This window comes from Tachypleus tridentatus, chromosome 13 (assembly GCF_004210375.1).
Source record: "Tachypleus tridentatus isolate NWPU-2018 chromosome 13, ASM421037v1, whole genome shotgun sequence".
Classification (NCBI taxonomy): Eukaryota; Metazoa; Arthropoda; class Merostomata; order Xiphosura; family Limulidae; genus Tachypleus; species Tachypleus tridentatus.
Window position 1 is genome coordinate 157,291,466 of NC_134837.1, and position 22,501 is coordinate 157,313,966.

The following is a 22,501-nucleotide window of genomic DNA, read 5'->3' on the forward strand; positions in this document are numbered from 1 at the left end:
AACAGGAGAAGTAAAATGGGTTGCTTGACATCTTTCTTCTCTTACTGACGTATGGTATTATATTACAACCAGGTAGTCATCATATTATCTTACATCCTGACTGTTCTTCTCACGGTTATCTTGCCTTAGTTTCTCAGAGTATTTCTTAATACTAAGATAACTCTGACATTTCCTTTAAATGAATTTTTAGAATGATTCTAAACATCCCATTGTGTAGCTTTTTGCTTATTTCCAATAAAAAAAACATTCTAAACATTTTTAACATAGCATGCTGTCCACACAGATTAAGCAACATATCTCTTTTACGGGAAAAAGTTATGAGCAGATATTATTTGAGAGCTTATGCAACGTACTTATTAAAGGATAATTTGAGTTTATAATATTTTGGCTATGATGAAGTTAAAAAACCGTTGTAGTAAAATAACATTAACACTACCACTCCACTCTCAGTTCATTGTAATTAACCAACCATCTGGTAGTTCGTCGTATGGTCCGAAAAGCAAATGATAGGTCATATAACTTAGCTCATACGTGAACATTTGGTAGAGGAGGCTATCGTGAGACTTATATTTAATGTGATTCATTTGTTCTAATGTCTGAGCAACTGCGTCCATCAAGTGATTACACATATGTCTAACGACATTTCAGGACACTACTTATAGCTAGTTCTCAACAGTCTGCTGTAATTGTTTAGTTTCGTTTGTCTGATGCTTTCAGAATGAGTGAAACATTAAAATATTATATCTAGTTATGACTCTGGAGTAATTTTTGTATTCATTCAAACCGTGATTCTCTTCTCTGTAATATACAGCAATAACTGAATTACCTGTTATTTACTACTCAAGTCACATGATTGATCACCACATCTTGATTTGAATGGCATGATATCTCTTTTACAGGAAAAAGTTATGAGCAGATATTATTTGAGAGCTTATGCAACGAACTTATTTAAGGATAATTTGAGTTTATAATATTTTGGCTATGATGAAGTTAAAAAATCGTTGTAGTAAAAGTAGTGGGGAAGGGAGATGACTGACGTTTACAATAAGTATTTTATGTGTTTAGAGGTGAGTTATATTTAGAAGCCCAGTAGTGATGTCAACTAAGTTTGAGTGTTTAAATATTTTGCATCAGAAAGGACTGCTACATATCCTTTACAAAAGTGATAAATTTTAGGTGACATGACATTACCTACGAACTGTCATACAATGTCACTGTAGTTGTCATTACGTTACTAATTGGCATATTTGAAAATATTTTTAGTTTAACACTTACACTTTGTTAATCATCAAAAATAATAAATATAAACGAATGCCTAAGAGAGTAACTCACCAGGAGCTCCACCTGTTAAAGCAGGCTATTTCAGGTTTTGTTAAACAAATCTGAAAAATGGTTTAACAAATATATCTGTAACAAAGTACAACTTAGTGGAAAAATGGCCTGGTGATTAAGATGCTAGACTTGCAACCTATGGATAGTGGGATCGAAATCCGCTCACGAACATGCACGCCCTTTCAGGCGTGAAGGCTTTATAATGTTTCAGTTAATTACACTATTCGTTGGTAAAGAGTTGACGCTATGTGGTGTTGACTATCAGTGTATCATTTCAAAGTGATGAACGGCTAGCATAGATAACCTAGAGTAGCTTTGCGTAAACATACAATAAACAAATAATTTGTTTGAAATTAAGCACAAATCTAGACAATGGATCATCCGTGCTCTGCCAACTATGGGTATTGAAATCCGGAGGCTAGTATTGTAGGTCCGCAGACATTCCGCTGCGCCACTGAGGGCGGGGCATAAAGAAATCTTCAATAATTCTGTGTAGGCAACCCTAAAATATGTTGTCTTACGCATTAAAGTTTATTTACTAACAAGGACATTAACTGTGTGAATAAACAGTGCTTAGTTAGTTGAACTTTATCAACCTTTGAGATTGTAATAATTATGTTTAGCAATAGCTAGTATTAAAAGTGGAACAGTCGGCAGTTGCTAAATCCGCGATCGTATCAGGTTGGATTATACAATAATAAGTAGATCTGTAATAACTCGATTTTGTATTTTGGGAATTCCATACTCTGTCGCTACCTCAGTTGCATATATGGTGAAGAATTCTGCTGATTATTAAAGATTATGCTAAGGATAATATGAAAGTTGTTAATAAATAATGGCAGATAAACTTCAGATTCAGAGAACGAGATGTTGACTTGTCCTTATTAACTTATGACAAAAGTGAGCTACCCACATAGATGATTAATATTATGTAATGTCTTACGCACAAACCAAAGAGCTGTATGAACAGCAAGCTAGTCTTGTTGACCCGGGAACTGGACATGTAACTACGGTTCCATATAGAAACAAGGTAAATCCCTTTACATAAAAGTATTTCTCCTCTTGTTGATCTCGGGACGGGACACGTAACGACGGTTCCATATAGAAACAAGGTAAATCTATGGTCATAAAAGAATGTGTTCTTATTACTACAATAAAATGCATGTACATATAAACTATAAGGTATAATTAGTTTTTATCACTGAAACGAAATGCTGATAGATGTATACTAGATCTGATTCCGCAAGGTCACTGATAGTGTTCTCTTTAAAGACTAAAAACCAAATTTAAGAGTAACAAATATTTTAATTTTCCTTTGCTTTTGAATTTCATGTGTTATATCTCACAGAGTACACAATTATTTTCATAATTTATTGTATACTCATTTTTTATTGACGCCACGACAGTACAGATTGCATCATTAAGCATCCTTTGTGTGACCTCATTTTAATGTCTACCGACTGACTGTATTTTTTGCTTCATGTTCTTAGACATGTTTTTCATCATTCTTCTAGTTGAACCTAGTATAGATGTATTGCTAAATTTATATTTGAGTTATTGTTTTCCTGTAGGCGTATACTGTTATCACTCTGTTTAGATATTCATAGCTTTAAAAAAATGTCGCACTTGTACTAGTTTCATTGTTAAATGTGGATTTACTTAAGAATTCAAATAGAATTCATTAAACGAAGTAATTGAAAAAATGCCGTATAAAACTGATTTTAGACTTTTTGACTCTCAAATTACTGTGCCCTCGATTTTTTTAAATATATTTTTCTAAACTGTTAAAAGTACCATACTGCTTACGGATCTATGGCTATATTGGCTACGTAGTTCCTAATACGACATGAGGCACATAAAATGTGCAAATAAAAATATCAATATTTCAGTTCACCTCAATAATTACTGCTGAGGTATATTCTATACTGTATGTAAAAAATCAGCAATTTCTACTCATTTTTTGTGATGTAAAAAAACCCCTAAAATTACCAGATATAGTGTTTCATATAAACATAACAGGCATTGAAAGAATAAAAATAAATCAATAATTTCAGGGTTGAGCATGGAAGACATTTCCACATTCAGATAAAACAGTTCTTTCTAAAACCAAACATAGATAATGCCTAAACTTTTGGGAAGATTCAAATTGTTAATTTGCTTTTGAAGTCATGGAAAGTTTTTGTTTTTTTGAATTTCGTGTAAAGCTACTCGAGGGCTATCTGTGCTAGCCGTCCCTAATTTAGCAGTGTAAGACTAGAGGGAAGGCAGCTAGTCATCACCACTCACCGCCAACTCTTGGGCTACTCTTTTACCAACGAATAGTGGGATTGACCGTCACATTATAACGCCCCCATGGCTGGGAGGGCGAGCATATTTGGTGCGACCGGGATTCGAACTCGCGACCCTCGGATTACGAGTCGAACGCCTTAACACGCTTGACCATGCCGGGCCCATATGGAAAGTTTATTCTCATTAAATAATGCATTGCAGTAAATAATATTTACGAAATAATGTGTGTTTAGTAGTTGAAATGTCGTGAACGAAAACAGCTATTAGCTTTGTCCATGTCAGGTGCAGATGGGCAGAGCGTGGCCCAATGATTTCGGACTCATTACTACCCCAAACAAATCTTTTTTCCCCACTTTGGGCTTGTGATGCGTTACAAATGAGATTTAGTGATCAAATATGTGACAAATTTTAAATAAATGTTAAATATGATAGTGATACAGTATTTTTATGAAAGTCTTTGCACGTCATTTTTAATCTTAATAAAGGTGAGAATAACAGTAAAGTTACGCCAGTTGTAGCGATATTTTATAACATGATTGCCGTCTCTTATAGTGGGTTATTTCACATGGTATCTTACCGTGTTGGATACCCTTTAGTCCCGACTGCTTATGTTGATATGCGTTTCAATTCTTTGCTTCCTGCGGCCTGGCATGAACATGTGGTTAGGGCGGTCGTCTCGCAACTGAAAGTCCTGGGTTCGAATTTTCATCTTACTAAACATGTTCGCTATCTCAGTTATGGCCAGGTGGTTAAGGCACTCGACTCATAATCCGAGGGTCGCGGGTTCGAACCCCTGTCTCACCAAACATGCTCGCCCTCTCAGCCGTGGGGGCGTTATAATGTAACGGTCACCCCACTATGTGTTGGTAACAAAGTAGTCCAAGAGTTTGCGGTGGATGGTGATGACTAGCTGCCTTTCGTGTAGTCTTTCACTGATAAATTAGGGATGACTAGCGCAGATAACCCTCGTGTAATTTTGCGCGAAATTTAAAACAAAGTAAACCAACCTTTGCTTTATTATTCATTCTGCATTGGCATGAGCTTCACCTGTCGTATCTAATACATATTAGAGAGTCTCAGATTTGAAAGATAGCGCTATCAAACACTTCGCGCTTCCACATAATGGGTTCGTTATAAGAATATCAGTCAATCCCACTATTTGTTAAATACGATGGTGAATAGTTGTTTTCCTACTCCCCACAGTTCAAATTAAAGGACGGCTATGTCTGAAGTTTATAGGGCTCTGACCTAGCGGTTTAGTCTATTGTATGCATAATATTATGGTTATTTTTATTGTTAATATTGACTATTGATACACCAAGAGAACTTTACGCACGTCACAAGGAACGTAAATGTTTCTATGACATTTAAAATGCCTGAACCTTTATGTTTACGAGATATAAATATTATATATCTTTGAGAATTACTTTTATTAACAATTTCAAAATACTGAGGCTTATGCGCCACTCGATAGAATTTTCAACTTTGGAATGACTTTCAAATATAAAGTTATAATAGCTGTAGTTATTCACTTGTAAAAAGTCAAAATTACTACAGACATTAATTTTCACATCCACCTTCCTGTTAACATGTAGTTAGAGCGCAGGATATAACTTTTTATTCCTTTTTTACAGTGTAGGAGATATGTCGCTCTAACTTGAGGCTTTAAAACAGTTTCTGAGGTTTTGTTTTTTAAATTGCTTATTGTAGTAATAAGCGCAATTTAAGACTTAACGAAAATGACCTTGCCCCCTATTGTGAGTGATGGGAGTCTTTGAGAGGTATGTCAAGAAGCAAAAGTAAAACGTAAGTTTGGATCTTTTGTCGGTAGCAACAGAAGTTTTATCGATTACTAATTGTCATTTCAAAAAAAAAAAAAAAGAAAGCAACAAAAAGATGAACAGAAATGACATTTCATCCAAGTAATAGTCCATTTGATAATGTATACTGGGAAACGCCTAAAAATTGATATTGTGAAGAGTAGCGTATGTATCGGCAAGAAAAAAAAGAAAACGTGTCATCTGATAAGACAGAGCCTTTCCCGTCGCCCGCTCAAAAAAAAACAAAACTAAGTTGATGTGCGTATAAATACATGCAACACCCATTATTAAATCATCTATCTAGTAATCTGACACTGATCTGCTTAAAATAATCGATTTCAAAAGCACGCTTCTGTGGATAAGTGACTTTTAATAGCAGTATTGTTTGGGGATCAATAACAGCGTTTTAATGTGGCTTAGTTTCTGAAGTTAATCTTCATACGTGGGGAGCCCACGTATCTTTATGTCGTAATGGATGATAATCTCTTCATTGTGAACCTTGATGTCTGGTAAGCAAAATACTGAAAGAAAAACAAACTTAATAAGTGATCCTATTCTGATGAGATTGGTTCACGTGGACTGTATGACTCATACCTGATAAGTACAGATTAAAAAATATATGCTTTTACAAAATAGAAGCTTAATGCTGTTTTGGGTAATGTAATCTAGTGGCTCATTTTGTAGGTTTGTAAATATGTATGTATGTGTGTGTGGAAGTTTCGTATGAAGGTAGGTGATTATTTTTGTGATAACTGATGAGGTTCATATGGGGCATTCTCAAAATTAATATAACAATTTTAATTGACTCATCCTAATTGTAAGGACTTTGACATTATTTGTACACATAAAATACATTTAATTGTATAATTTGAAGAAAAATTTAAGAAATGATTACTTACCATATAGTTAATATTTTCGTTTGAAAACAGTATATGTGTATGTATTTTTCTTATAGCAAAACTACATCGGTCTATCTGCCGTGTTCATCAAGAGGAATCGAACTCTATAGTTTTGCCGCGATCACAGTCATAGTTACATGTATGACGTAACCAGATTTCCAAACCGAATAACCTTAGGCCCTTTGTCCATTATTTCAGCATGGTTGTTATAAATTTGAGATAGTTTAACTTTTATTTCATTTACTTTTAATTTATTGAACTGTTCCACAATATTTCCAAATCTTATTAACACTGACATTGTTTACGAAATAATTTCAGCTACTTTATTGGTGATAGACACAAAACAGATGAGCAAAAAAAATCAAATTATTCACTTTTGTCCGTTTCATCTTAAGCTACTTCATGTTTGGATTTATTTAAGAATACATAACATTTTTAAACATACTAATTTTAGGTGTTAACGTTACTTTTGAAACGTTTTAGCCATATTTTTGTGAATTAGAAGTTCTGTTGTTTTTAATTACAGTCATGAAATCCAGTACATGACTGTGTGAAGTGTGTTTTGACGACACGCACTGGTTTAACTGTCATTTTATATTCCAACCCGCTCTGATCTCGGTTTTTCAATACGCACAGACGGAACTTTCGAGAGAGTTTGGCGGCAGGAGAGCGCGTGTTAGAAACAGTGACCAATTGAAGTAGGCTTGATGCATTTGTGATTCGACGTGTCTGACAATTTGATATCGTTATTATAAAACCGGTACGTTTTGTATCTACCGTAAACGTTTTTCTGGATGTTGGTACAAATTAATAAAAGAACGGGACTGTCCCGGTTTTGCCGAAGACGTAAAATATGAAATATGTGTTAGTATGTAAACATAAATTATTTTGCCTTACCTCTTGTACGATTTTACATGTCGATGTAGTAATATAAGGCACATGAAAATTTATACATTTGTGTAATTGTATGTATATTGATTCATGAGTTATTTCGTACAGTGTAGCCGTTATTTAATGGGGTTGAGACTGTTGGAATAAAGTCGTTAGTTGAGGATAATGGCTGTTCAGGTTGTGTAGCCATTAGTCATTGGATAGGGACCACTGCAGTATAGTGTTAACGGCGAATATTGTTTGTGTCAGGATATGTAGCAGTTAGCTGAGAATAATGGTTGTTTAGCTATTAGTTCCAGCCGTGGGGGCGTTATAATGTGACGGTCAATCCCACTTTTCGTTGGTAAAACAGTAGCCCAAGAGTTGGTGGTGGGTGGTGATGACTAGCTGCCTTCCCTCTAGTCTTACACTGCTAAATTAGGGACGGCTAGCACAGATAGCCCTCGAGTAGCTTTGTGCGAAATTCCAAAACAAACAAGCTATTAGTAATGAGGTAGCAACTGTTGCAATGTAGCCGTTAGTTGTTTCTTAATGATTCGCTGTTTACATTGCTATCCAACCAACATTATTTCTAAAGACAAATAAATAACGAAAATGAATTACCGCATCAAATATGACCACTGAATGAAAACAAACTTCTCCCTGAAAATTATAAAAGAATTGGTGTACCTGAAGTAACGTAACTTTTTTTTTTCTAAATCTCTGAAATACATAAAACTCGTTAAAGGCGTCTTGTTGTTTGAATGTTTTATCGTTAATTGTATCACTGCAAATTAAATTTAAAGCAAAACCAATCCAAGTGTAAAAAAAAGAATACAGTCAATCGAAGGAAAAGGCTGAATGAAAGATGAGAAATAAAAATTGGCGGCCAAGCTGGTGCAGTAATACTGTTCATGACATTTCAGGTAAACATTGTGTTACCATTTTTCATGCTTAACTTATGAGTCTGTAATTCAATGTTTACTTGAATTGTCATTTTGTTTGTCTTGGCTGTACAAATGTTCTTGAAAATTGGAATGTGAGGTAGGAAAACTGGGAGGCAATACAGTTGAAAAATTCTGTCTGTGTTTTTTTTTTTCTTGTAGCAAACCCACATCGGGCTATCTGCTGTGTCCACCAAGGGGAATCGAATCCCTGATTTTAGCGTTGTGAATCCAAAGATTTGCCGCTGTTCCAGTTCAGTATAGTTCCTGAAAGGAGTGCTGAGTTACAGATAACTGAAAATCACAATTCCCGTAAAGCTGGGCCTGGCATGGCCTAGCGCGTTAAGGCGTGCGCTTCGTAATCTGAGGGTCGCGGGTTCGCGCCCGAGTCGCGCCAAACATGCTCCCTCCCGCTGGGAGTCCCTCCCAGCCGTGGGGGCGTTATAATGTGTCGGTCAATCCCACTATTCGTTGGTAGAAGAGTTGGCGGTGGGTGGTGATGACTAGCTGCCTTCCCTCTAGTCTTACACTGCTAAATTAGGGACGGCTAGCATAGATAGTCCTCGAGTAGCTTTGTGCGAAATTCCAAAAAACAAACAAAACAACAACCCGTAAAGCTATGTAGCGCGTCTTAAGTTTTTTGTTTTTTACTAAGGTGTGTCTTGATTTACAACGTTTCGTGTTTTTGGTTCGAAGTCGAGTCTTTCAATAATATCTGTTTTAAAGCTCAGAGAACTATTTCTTTTTGACGTTATCTATATTTTCACATGTAATTCATCACACATTCTCTGAACTTAGATTTCACATTTTTAAAACATTTGCGAAAAGGATCGTTTTCAAAAATATTTTCCAAATACAATGAGATATTAAATTTTTGTTCCTTAAGAATATATATCTTATTCGAGGCCTTGTGGTTGTGACGCTGAATTCGAAATCAGCGGGTCAGAGGTTCGAATCGCAATCAGTCGTAATGCGTTATAATGTTTCGTTTTATTTCACTGTTAATTGTTAAAAGAGTAGCCCAAGAGTTGTTGTTGGTCTTACGTCAAGTATATCATCGCTCAATTAGGGACAGTTAGCCCTTGAGTGATTTTGCGCGAAATTCACATCTCAATGTTTTTCAGAGTATCGTGTTATTGATGTCAGTTTTATGATCATCAAAATTTATTGAAAACCGTTCATATCCTTTTCGAAAGGGAAAAAAATAAATGTTACTAAGTGCTTGGAATATTAAAAAATTAGCCAAGTAAATATTTGTCAACACTTTCAATCACAACATGTAGTAAACATTAGAATGTGATATTTTGAATGTGCTCTTCTACAACGTATTCATTACAGTTTGTTGCCCTGGCTCATGCGTGTATTTGTCATTAATGAAGCATTGTGGAAATAATTTAATCGTTCTTCATACCAAAGCAGAATTAGTGACAAACAATATCGTAAGGCTTGTTTACCATGTGAGCATGAGTAATGCACTTTTTGTGGCATTAAAAAAATGTAAATAACTTAAGATTCCGGAGCGCTGTTTTGTTATATACATATTCTCTCGCCTTTGAAGTTCACATGCCATGCTATGTTCTGGCTTACAGAATACGTAATTCGTCTCGTGATTCACGGGATGCGCACATTTTACGTCACGATAGTACAAGTTACAACATTAAGCGCCCTTTGTGTACCGTCATTTTACTGTCTGCTGACTAACAGACAACATACTACTATATAGTGGTTCGAGTGGTAAAAACAAGTTACCTCTCTGGCGGCTTTTGGCCACCTTTTTGGGAAATTACATGTCATAATGTTGGCTATTCAAACTTTGTTTAACCCGTATACTGTATTACACTATCGTGATAAAAGTAATAGCATATATGTTTAAGTTCTGTAAGCAGACTAGGCTCTTTTGTGTTATCCGTTACTATTACAGAGTTTTCCGGTATGCGTAGACCAACAATAAGTAATATTCTGAGCAAGTATTTTCACCTAAATTTGGCCCCTGAAACTTTTATCTGGTTTTAATTTGCGATCGTGATGTCAGATTTGTTCGTTCTTGTGTTGTGATTGGGCACTGAGATGAATGGTCGCCACCCCTTCTTAACTGTTTGATTCACAGATGAACAAAGTAAGTTTGTATACACAGTTTGTATATTCCTAAAATACACGTGTGTAGTATCTTCACACAGGTGAATCAGACACATAGCAGTAGTGTTTTTCATGTTTAATGAACTACTTTAAAAAACAACTAATTTACCCAAGGGATTTTTCAACTTAATTTCCTTCATTGCTAACCACTTGCTGTTAGAACAATCCATTTTCCGTTCTATGAATTCCACATTCAAGCTTGAAACTGATTGATATACATTCTCAGTTTTTTACTTGAATAATCTTCGTACAGTTTGTAAAACGATGCCAACGAGAAGCGAACCTCAGAGCCCCAAGGTGAGTTGTTTCGGCCAGACCAGAGAAACATTGTTTATGTAATATCGGCCTATTTAAGTAAAAAATCAAATTGTGTTCACTCATTATATTTTCATAATGGGTGTATTTGGCTTTCGTTTAGTGCTTTTTGTCTAGAATATAAGCTGTACAAAAACATTGTTTGCGTATTTAACACTTAATACGAGTAATTTATGATATGAGTTTAGCACTAACCTATCCGTACCTAAAGGTTAACTTCTCGTTCAATTACACAGGCCTGTGAATTTAAACTTCATAAAAGTTGTTTTGGTTTTACTAACGTATTTTCCATAATTCAGCTACGTAGATTCCGAAAATAATATTCTCTTTTTCTATCACGTACGGATTTTTTTTTTTTAAAATCTGAAACAAAAAACATATTTAGATGAAGATATTTCGTTTTCCACAATGGACATGCTTTATTATTATGTTTGGGTTCTAGAGCTATCGATAAGACTCGCATCGCGATTAGTCTAGAGAAATCTATATTGTTAACATTTTGTGACAAAATGTGACTCGATTTTAATGAAAATGATTCATTTTTGTAAAGTAAACATGACGTTTCGTGAAAAAATCTGTAGACGATAGAGAAAAATGGATATCATATTCGGATTCAGCGAACCAGAATTACTGTATTTTAAACATGTAAAAATTCAAGGCAATAAATTAATGTAAGCGGAAACTGAAGGTAAGACAAAACCTACTCCAGTGTGTAAGTTTTGGAATAAAGTTCACCAATATTGTAGTGGGAAAGAAAGGGTTGCTGGTTTAATATTGTGAATACGTTTCTTGCTTAATTGTCATTATGTGTCCAATGGAAATGCGCAACCCTTTAATTTAAACTGAATTTTTAAATGAAAAAAGTATTACGGAGATAAGCCGAAAATGTAATTAAAACACAATGACCTACATTGCAAGTTTTTTTAGCTACTGCTTCTACTTTTTCGTGCTACTTTTCTCCCATAATGTGACCAGGGACCAAGGCTTAGATATTTTGTTGATATCACACCAATTCACCACCAGAGAATTTACTTTACTAACAAAATTCTAGCTCCTTCCCTTCCGATAGCACAACGGTATGTTTGCCGACTTAAGACGCTTGATATAGGGTTTTGATACTCTTGGTAGGCAGAACATAGATGTTCCACGTTAAAAGAATGATAAGTCCACGAATTTACGACACTAACATCAGGGTTTCGATTCCCCTCGGTGGACACATCAGACAGCCCGATGTGGCTTTACTATAAGAAAAACGTATAGAGCACAGATAGTCCATTTTGTAGCCTTGTGCTTAACTTCAAACGAACAAACATGATTATGATCTGTGAGCTCTACACTGTGTGTCTTTATAGTATATTGGGGATTTTCTTTCTAAAGAATGAACTCTTAAAACTTTCATGACGAATTACAATGAGAACCACGCTTATTTTTTGCGATGTTTTTTCTTGCTGATAAAACGTTCGATAAATGGACCCTATATCGATATTTATAGAAAAATGCGATCACTTGCTTAATAATAATTATGCATGCACTTATACCAACAACAGGGGCGTAGGAGTTGAGTATGCCAGGGGACACGTCCCTAAACATAATTTCTAAACAGATAGTTTACACAAAATATATAATTAAACAATATTACTACTGTGAATATTTTTAATGGTAGCATTACATTTGGCAGGTCTAAATACATATAAGAACATGTATTAAATTTCATCCTATTGAAACAAGACATTAAATATTTGTATTTTTTATAAAACCAAGCTACAGCTGTCTGTGTTATGGATTATCAATAATGTAACTTTTGTATTGTGTTATAAATAATTGAAAACTACTTGGAGATTGTCTGTAAAATGTACCCTCCTGGTGGTAATGACTAGTTGCCTTTCCTCTTGTCTTACACTGCAAAATTAGGGACGGCTAGTGCATATAGTCCTCGTGTAGCTTTGAGCGAAATTAAACAAAAACAAAACAAACAAGATGCATTTATTGACAAAACCATGAATTGGAAATTTTTGGTGCCCCACGTTCCCCAATACAAATTGTATTTCTATGGCCCTGAACAGTGATAACAATAGAATATTAATTATTAATCTATCAGTAACCGCACTTGCCAATTACTGTGTGTGATTAAGAATTTTTTCGTCTAGCGACTGGAATTTCATTTGAGCGGAGACGGGTTATTAAACGTTCATATGATAAAAATGACCAACCTTTTAGCAAACACTTTGTTTTTTGTTGTGTTTTTTTTTCAGCTGGCCAGGGCGAAACTTCTCACCATTTTGATTTACAACTATGGTAATAGTCACGAAAATAATTTTTATTTAATTTAAATGTTAAACTTAAAAAACACACAAGGAAAACAGTGCCTTATAACTATCATAATTTATATGTAACTCAGAACTCTCTTATGTTACTAGAATATTAGTTAGCATGTGTAAATTGTATACTAAATTAGAGTATTCGTTCTTTAATTTTATGACTTATATCAGCTTTAAAGGTGATGCATTTATAGTAGCAGTAAAGCCGTAAAAATCCCACTTTTAAAGTACTGTTTTGAAGTGCGACTTGTGCTGTCTAATATTGATCAAACGTGATTCCCAGTTTACCACTACATAAGAAAGAACCACCTTTTGAAAGCGCTCGGGTTTTTTTTTTTTTATAATTTCGTATCAAGACTTGCAGAATATACACTTATTTATGACATCGTAAATGTAATTGTTATTGTTATTTTATGGTGATAGTTACCCGTGTGAAATACATAAAAATGTTGTGGATTCATTTTGAAATTCAAAAATTGTATAGTCATGCAGTGTCCGTACTATATTGTATTGTGTGATGTTTTAATTATGAAGTATATTCAAATTTTCACTGACTTATGTTGTCATGTTCACCATCTGAAGTGTCGCCTAATACTTGATATTTATTGCGGCAATCATATTCTCCTAGACACTTGCAAACTTCAGTACATGCTAAGCCTTCCTTTGTACCTTAGCAGTTTCACTTGCATGATAACTTTGTGTAGCCGTATGACACGAATTGTAAAAGGTTGGAGATCTGGGTACTTTACCATACACAATGAAGCTAATTAACATTTCTCGTGCCAACCATGATCAAGTCTTACCTTGCTTTTAATGAATGAGACCTAATGAAACTGTCAACTTAGTCACACTGTGTATTGGTGCATATATTACCTTGTAGGTAGTAGAGTCTTATTTCTAAACTTTACAAAAATATGTTTGTCTGATAAATTTTTTCTCAACTATTCACGTTATTAGATGAAGACATCACATCAAGATACAACAGTAATTCCTGCCCTGTCACATGTTCCAGCTGATAAGTCTAAGTGTTTTCAGTCCTTTTCTTTTTTTTCAAGATCTATCTGTATTTCCACCTATTCTATAAAGAATTAAAGCCAACAGAAGTTTTAAATTCCAACTGACTGTGTGATGATCCATCACTTGGTGTTTTCCAAGAATCTTTCCAATGCTTTAGGCATTTATTTCAGTTTGTTGTGAACCTTGGAATGTTTTTAGGTTTAAGCTTCAGTGGGTTTCAAGAATTTTTTCTGTTATAAAGTATTACATTCACCTTTTAGACAAATTACCACTACTGTTAAGCTAATACAATCATTCTAGTGGTATTAGTTAGTGAAATGCTATCCCACAAAGTTAACACAACAGACATTATCAGAAGTTAGAGCCATTCAACACTTTGAGTTTTGACAGAAAATAAAGTGACAAAAATGAAAGTTGTTAATTTGTAGTACTTGAAGAGGAAAAACTCCATTTCAAAAGAAACTTTGTTTTACTGAATAATTGACTGTGCAAAATAATGTTCTTATTTCAAAACCTACAATATATTCACATCACTTATCTGTGTCAGTCACTTCAAAAGATGGTCATATTACACTTTTTGCTCACTTTAGTTTGGATACAATAAAACAACTACTATTAAACTACAGGCTACAACCTTAGTTTTACAAAAGCAGAATGGAAACACAGCTGTTTATAACAGTTTCTATACATTAACACATCCTATTGTACAATTGTGTTTTTTTTAGATAATTAAAACATATGAAAGATATTACGTTTACTTCATATTTGTAAATATTTTACTAAAATGGATTGAAATGCAGACAGAAAAGTGACTTTTGTTTTTTTTTAAATTTCCAGCACATTGCCAAATTCCAAAACTATCTTTAAACTTTGATAAAAGCAAAATTTAACTGTTTTTATTATGAATATATCAATGTATTAAGTGTATTCAATCATACATTTTAATTTCACAAAAACCTTAATCTACACTTCCAGGTAATCTATAAATGTAGGGAGGGAAATAAAGATTGTTTCCATGAGGGTTAATTGACGTCATTCATAAAGGTCAAGACTGATAGATAACCAACCAAAACCAGTCTTATTTCACTTCTTAAACATTGCCATTTCATAAAAATAACCAGTGAAAGTTGTCTATGCATCCAACTAACTCAGAAGCTAAAAGTATTTTCTTAATATGGACTCCAAACTAACAGGTATTCATCAGAGTCATCAGTGTTTCTCTGTATGTAGCTTTTTATCTATGTGGTAATGCTAGCTGAGAAGACTCATTAATCTTAAGAACTAATGATCATGACAAAAAACATGTCTGATATGTAGTGTTTCAGTTTAACATACTGTACCAATATTATATAGCTTTCCATAAGTTGACTTGTATAGGCATTGTCCTGATAAGTTGTTTTGCTTTTTGTTTTTGAAGTGATTTTCCCACATACACCTTTATAGTTAAGAAGACTTTTTTTTTTTAGTCAGGCACGAAGAAACGTGTCTACTACGTTATGCTAGTTTTGATCAAATGCATAGTACTAATAGAACATGGCATTCAATAGATTTGTTTATATAGGTGTTCTCTAGTAGTTTTTCAAAGGTAATCTGAGGGTTGCAGAATCAATTCCCTGTTACACCAAACATGCTTACCTTTTCAGCCATGAGGGCATTATAATGTACTGTCAATCTCACTATTCATTCGTAAAAGAGTAGCCCAACAGTTGCCAATGGATGATGATGACTAGCTGCCTTCCCTCTAGTCTTACACTGCTAAATTAGGGATGGCTAGTGCATATAGTCCTCGTGTAGCTTTGCTTGAAATTCAAAACAAACTTTTTTGATGGTGAATTTCATGCAAACATAATGCAACACTACATTTTTACAAAAACACCATAATGGTATACAGTTATGTGAAAAAGTTAGGACACCCTATGAAAGTCTGTGTATTTTTGTAACATTTTTGGATATATAGATATTTAATCTCAATTTCCACAACACTGAGAGATTATAGGAATATAACTAAACAATTAAAACTGAAGAAAAGACTTTTCAAGATCTTCTGTAAATGTAATTCTACAAAAATGCATATTCTAACTGAGGAAAAGGTTAGGACACCCTACCCCCTAATACCTAGTGTTACCCCCTTTGGCTGAAATAACTGCAGTGAGACACTTCTTGTAGCCATCTACCAGTCTCTGACATTGGTCTGAAGAAAGTTTGCCCCACTCCTCAATGCAGAATTCTTTTAGCTGTGAGATGTTTGAGGGGTTTCTTGCATGTACAGCCTGTTTCAAGTCACCCCACAGCATCTCAATGGGATTAAGATCTGGGCTTTGACTCGGCCATTCCAAGACATTCCATTTCTTAATTTTCAGCCAGTCCTTGGTGGATTTACTGGTATATGTTGGGTCATTGTCATGTTGCAGGGTCCAGTTCCACTTTAGCTGTAATTTTTGTACAGATGGTCTCGCATGATCCTCAAGCACCCTCTGATACACAGTAGAATTCATGGTGGATTTTATGATTGTGAGCTGTCCAGGTCCTGCTGCAGCAAAGCAGCCCCAAACCATGGCACTTCCACCTCCATGTTTCACAGTTGGTATGAGGTTCTTTTCCTGGAATGCTGTATTTGGTTTACCCCAAACATGTCCTCTGTTCTGGTGTCCAAATAATTCAATTTTGGACTCGTCTGTCCAAAAGAACATTATTCCAGAAGTCCTGGTCTTTGTCTACATTCTCTCTGGCAAACTTCAGTCTGACCTTGATGTTTCTCTTAGAGAGCAAAGGTTTCCTCCTTGCACACCTCCCATGCAAGTTAAACTTGTGCAGTCTCTTTCTGATTGTAGAGGCATGCACTTTCACATCAACAGTAGCCAGAGCCTGCTGTAGGTCCCGTGATGACATGTTAGGGTGTTTGGAGACCTCTTTTAGCATCTTGCGATCTGCTCTTGGGGTGAACTTGCTTGGACGACCAGACCTGGGTATGTTGGCAATTGTTTTGAAAGCCCTCCACTTGTTGACTATTTTCCAGACAGTGGAATGACTGATTTAAAAATCTTTTTAAACTCCCTTACCAGACTCATAAGCTGCTACAATTTTCTTTCTGAAGGCCTCAGACTGCTCATTTGCTCTCACCATAGTGCTCACTCTCACTTCAACAGTCAGGAGCACCCAAACTAAATATCTGAGGTTTAAATAGAGCAAGCCTCATGCAAAATGCTGAGTAACAATCTTCTAATCATGTGCACCTGGTGTGATACACCTGTGTGATTTGAGCCATTTTAAGTGGGAATAAATGTGGGGGTGTCCTAACTTTTTCCTCAGTTAGAATATACATTTTTGTAGAATTACATTTACAGAAGATTTTGATGTTTCACAAATACACAGGCTTTCATAGGATGTCCTAACTTTTTCACATGACTGTATAGTATACGATATGCACATATACACCAGTCCAAAACCAGTTAGTAATAGACAACTCTGTTGTATCATGTGACTGTCAAGTTTTTAACTCAAAGAGAGAAGAAATAAGTTACTTAGTTAGCCACCATGGCTTATCACATCACTTGTTGCAGTTATTAAATAGAAAACAAGACCATTCACTGCCAGTCAGTAGTGGAACTCTTAAGAAAGCCAAAGAAATATATATGAATTTCTGTAAATGTATTATTCACATAATAGAAGGATATTATTGAATCATCATAGTATAATGTCTTTATTTCTTAGTGTTTTTGCAAAAATATTTGCAATTCATTTGATTTTCACCATATTTAACAAATGAGAAATTGGTTTTATTATCTTTTCTCAAATACAACTGGTTTGTAGATCTGAGTTTCCATGTTTCACATCCTGTTACTGCTCAGAAGAAATTGTGCACCACACTATAGGCTTTGAGTAAACTATAAAAGTGATGGTTAAATCTCACATTTCAATCTGATAAGAATTGGCAGAGAGTTGTGTTGACTAGCTGCCTTCCATCCAGTTTATCATTTTAAAATTAGTGACTTTGATATCACAAATAGCCATACGAATCATTGTTATTAATACAACAACAAACATTTTGTTTTCTGTAAGTATATGTTACACATGTTTTATCTGAACTAAAGCTTTGTTTTTCTGCTAGTGTTTTGATATCTATTGTTTCTCCATGACATATATTTTGCTCTACAACATGTTTTTTCTTTCTCAATTGTCTAAAAGTGAGGAATGCTTAAATTTTCATCATCTTGACATAAGCAAACCAGCTTTCACCTATTTGAACTTTTAACACTTCCAAAGTGTAATGTGATAGAAGTATACAACAATAAGTGTAAAGCTTTTGTATTAGGTTTTTGAAATACATATACAAAGTTTGGCCCTATATATTTACACTCTCACAGTTCAAAGCTTCACTGTAGTATTTCAAGTTTCACTTGACCAATAGATAAACATATAAGAGAAGTTTAATAAAATATTGTCTGTTGAAAAAAAGAGATTAACATAATATGTACAGAAAAAAACACGTATTTAACCAGCAAAGTGCATTTTTTTCCTAATGTGCATAATGCTACCAGTTTTATTGAAGAAACTATTCCCTAGCTTGTGAATAGTAGACAATGATTTATATGAGAAGTTCTAGATGCTATAGTCATTTTATTCAGTGTCATGAACAGGAGTGAGTGAATTTGCTGTACTTGAAAAACATATCCTTTCTGTAAATCAAAAATCTGTCAAACTATAACACTTGATCTACACAAGCACATACACACATAGTGTGTCTTGCTTATTGGATGATATGCCAGAACCATTGACTGTACATCCCAACTACTGAAACAGTAGGTTAGAAACATGAATATAATAAATCCCTGAAAATTATGATACCATTACATTGTCACCCATTGACAAAGAAGAAAATATCCTCTGAGAACGTGATTAAACATTTTGGGAAATACTCTGCTATATCCGTTATGACAAAAGAGCCATCTCTATTGTATCTTGTCAATAAGTACAAAGACCTATAACAGTAATAACTGGGTTTTAATACATTTCAATGTAGGTGTCACCAAGTTCATAATACTTAGAGAAAGTATTAAAAATATGTATTTATAAGCTTAAAAAATGTTATTACACCATTATCATCTGTCAAGTTTCAAACTTATTTTGCTGATGTTATACTTATGCTTGATGACATCCTATTTGGCTTGTAAATTTAGTGATGTCCAACCCATTAGTTCATCTTGTTAGTATATTGGGCAATCAGGCCCTATGCAGACATACCACTTGCACCACATTGGTACATTTCTCTGCATTTCTGTTATAATTAGGTAGAAATCAAGCAACTGAACTTTTAATTGTGTGGCAACATATAAGAAAACAACTAAAAGAACTATAAGAAAAATATCTTATTCTAAACACTTTTGACCATATTGTGGAAAAAAAAAGTGATCTTGAATTTTTTTCAATTTAATAAATTAATTGAAATGTATTAGACTGAATAATGATTCCTTAGAGCAGGTCATACCATCTTGCTACTTGTAGGTTTGTCTCATATTTCATAGTGTGGTAGTTGTTAAAAAAAGTGATGTTAGGCTAAGCAAAAATATCTTATTTTTTACAGCAGATTTATTACAACTAGTTTTCAGGATGGCCCTAAACTTAACATAGTTTGTGATATACACTGACAAGTGTTACAGAAGTAGAATTAGATTATCAAGTGTCAGTGATAAATAGTTTACATATCAATTCATTGTGCCTCCTCATTAGTGATGAATAGTTATTAGCCACCTTTTTACCACTGGAAATTCAAAAGATCCTAGAAGAACTACTCAAGTGTTTTGATTTTTATAGACCATGTTTGTTAAACATTTTTAAAGAAAAAAACTTGAATTTCATCAGTTGATTACTTTTTTCAGGAAATTACTGAATGTTGTACAAATAAATGTTTTATTTTTAAAAAGAAAAGGTGAAATTTTTTGCTACTGAAGAATTAGTGTCAGATCGTGAAGAAAAGATTAGTAAACATTGGCCATTTCCAAAACTTAAAATGGCCATACAACTATAAATTATGGAAAGATATTTAAAGAACGTCTGTATGAAAGCACAAAACAACTTATAAAGCTCTGGTAAAACTACACATTCTGTGATGTATTATTATAGGAGACTTTCATTGAGCTACTTAATACAACCACCCCAAAAATACTTTAAGTATTCTGTCTCAGTGATGCAAAATCATTCTGATACTTTAGTAATACAGTAATTTTCATATTTAATGGCATATCATGAATAATTCATTTGAACTGTGAGAGATTATTAGACTGAAAATAAAGAATGTACTTTGAATGAAAGAAGGGATGGCACTAAGTTGTTTTTATGAATGTCCATTTGTATAGTCTTGTAATGAATAGAGCAAGGTTTCACAAACTAGTTTGTGAAAAACAAAGTTGTTCTAGTTCTTATTTTAATGGCTACTACTAGAATAATAAACATGTAGAAACTGCTATCATGTAAGCATTATTTAAAGTTATCTTTCTACCTAATTCAAATTAATTGATTACAATTTGATATATATATATATCAAATTTATATTTAAGAGCATTTTAAAAATAGCTAATAATGAATAAATAAAGTGGGAAAATCAACATAACAGTAATTCAAAAGTTATATTCCACAAGAGTTGTGTCATTTTAGCATCATGAAAAAGAATGTTTAATACAACAGAATCTCTCTATCTTGGATGATACTCAAAAGCATTACACACACCAAGGCCAAAAAAAGTATCATAATGGTCAAACTGTCAAAACTAGGACACAAATTTTAGAACCTAATAAAAGTAAATGAGGAGTAATAAGAGAAGTTGGGTGGGAATACATCATGATCTTATTTAATCTTTATATGAAAATTTTGTTTACACACAAACACAATAATTAATTATTAGAGGCAAATATGGTGTTCACTCAAACCCACAATGTTCATAACATTTTAAAGAATGTTAGTAGTTGCCATTAGGAAGGCTGTTGCTCATTTTACAGAAATGCAAGGAAGAAAATTTAGAAGGAAGATGAAAGGGGTGAATAATTTGGACCATTACACATTCCAGCTCCCATACAATAGTTACAAAATTGTATGAAGAGCATAGTAAAGCACACTGTAAGCCTATAATTAGTATTGTTAGAAATAGCTTGAAAAATATAATTTATCCTCTAAACCTGTAAAAAGAACTTTATATATCTATAACTTATACTGTTGCATCTTTTTGTTTTTTGTAAACTGTTGAAGATCAGCTTTATACTACAGGAGTATGATCAACTACATATAATCCATTAAATAAAATACAAGTTGGTACCAACAGTCAATTTTTATATATGTACAAATTAAGTTTTAGGCATTTATCTTCTCCTTTAAGTTTCTCTTTAGATGCACTGTCAACTTTCAACTAGTGCTCAATCAGTAATTGGTTGTTTTTGTAATATGAAATTTGACTAGAAAATCATGAAAGTTTATAATGTATATAATACTGTTATTGGAAAATGTAACTTATGGAGTTTATGTAGTTTTGAGAAAGGTGTACTTGTGTTATTGTCAGGCTAAAAAATTCTGTTGTCCCTGTTTCTAGGGTAATAAAACATAGTCTAATTACTTATCCCTTAAACTTCTAAGTTTTTTTAAGCCTTTCCTTAATTACTGTTTACTTTTCTCTGGAAAAAATGAATAACATTTATTTGTTGAATAACTATGAAATGTTTTTTGTTTTTTTTACCATCTCTAGAATGTGTATTGGGTGAAGATGTCACAGTTATAATTAGTTTTTAGATTAGTAATGCCATCAATAAGTTCATACTGTATATTTAAGGAAAACATAGGTAAATATGTATAAATGCTGTCTTTTGCATCACAAGTTCACTTTTATTGTACTGTCAGCTTTCTCCTACTTTTTGTCATGAAAAATATATGATTAATTTAAAAGAACACCCATTTACTGTTTTTTAGCTGGATGAATTCTGGGATGACTTTAGTAACTTGGGAACTGGAGATACTGGAGGTGACATTAACCCTCTTGAACTTGAGCCAACTCTCAATCTTCCATCAATGGTTGGTATCTAAATGTTAAGATGAAGCTATAATTAAACATCTCTGAAATGTTAGATGTTATTTTGTAAGCATTTAAAGGACAGGTAACAGTTCTAGAAAAATTCATATTTAACATTCTTGACAAAAGTTGGTTTAATCTAGGGTTTGCTGCCAAATTCTTCACAAGTTTTGGTAAACATTTATCATTTTTTTTCAATTAGGAAGTGATGAAAAAAAATGCAAATTCTTAAAATGTGAAAAGTCTTGTTCAGTATTCATTTTTTTTTTTAAAAAAAGGGCTAAAAGCACCATAAAGTAGTTTATTTTAATCAAACTTAAGAAATTTAGTTGAAATATTTCAATAGAATGAAGATATTCATATTTTAAGAAAACATTTTCAGCTTGTTTTGTGTTAATTTATTTACTGCATAAATAATTCAGTCACATTATCATTATTGTGACATTTATTTGTGTACATTTAATTTATCAACAAGTTTTAAGGTCAAATTGTTTAGTTACATTTTTATAAA

At 33.6% G+C, this 22,501-nt stretch overlaps 1 protein-coding gene across 2 annotated transcripts in view; it reads left to right on the forward strand.

Moving 5' to 3' along the window:
* Positions 1 to 22,501, forward strand: part of LOC143240833 (microphthalmia-associated transcription factor-like) — a 64,331-nt gene that overhangs the window by 30,273 nt on the left and 11,557 nt on the right. For both annotated transcript variants that reach the window (XM_076483988.1, XM_076483989.1), the window contains exon 4: positions 21,891 to 21,992. In XM_076483988.1, coding sequence (XP_076340103.1) covers positions 21,891 to 21,992 — 102 coding nt within the window. The remainder of the gene's footprint in view (positions 1 to 21,890; positions 21,993 to 22,501) is intronic.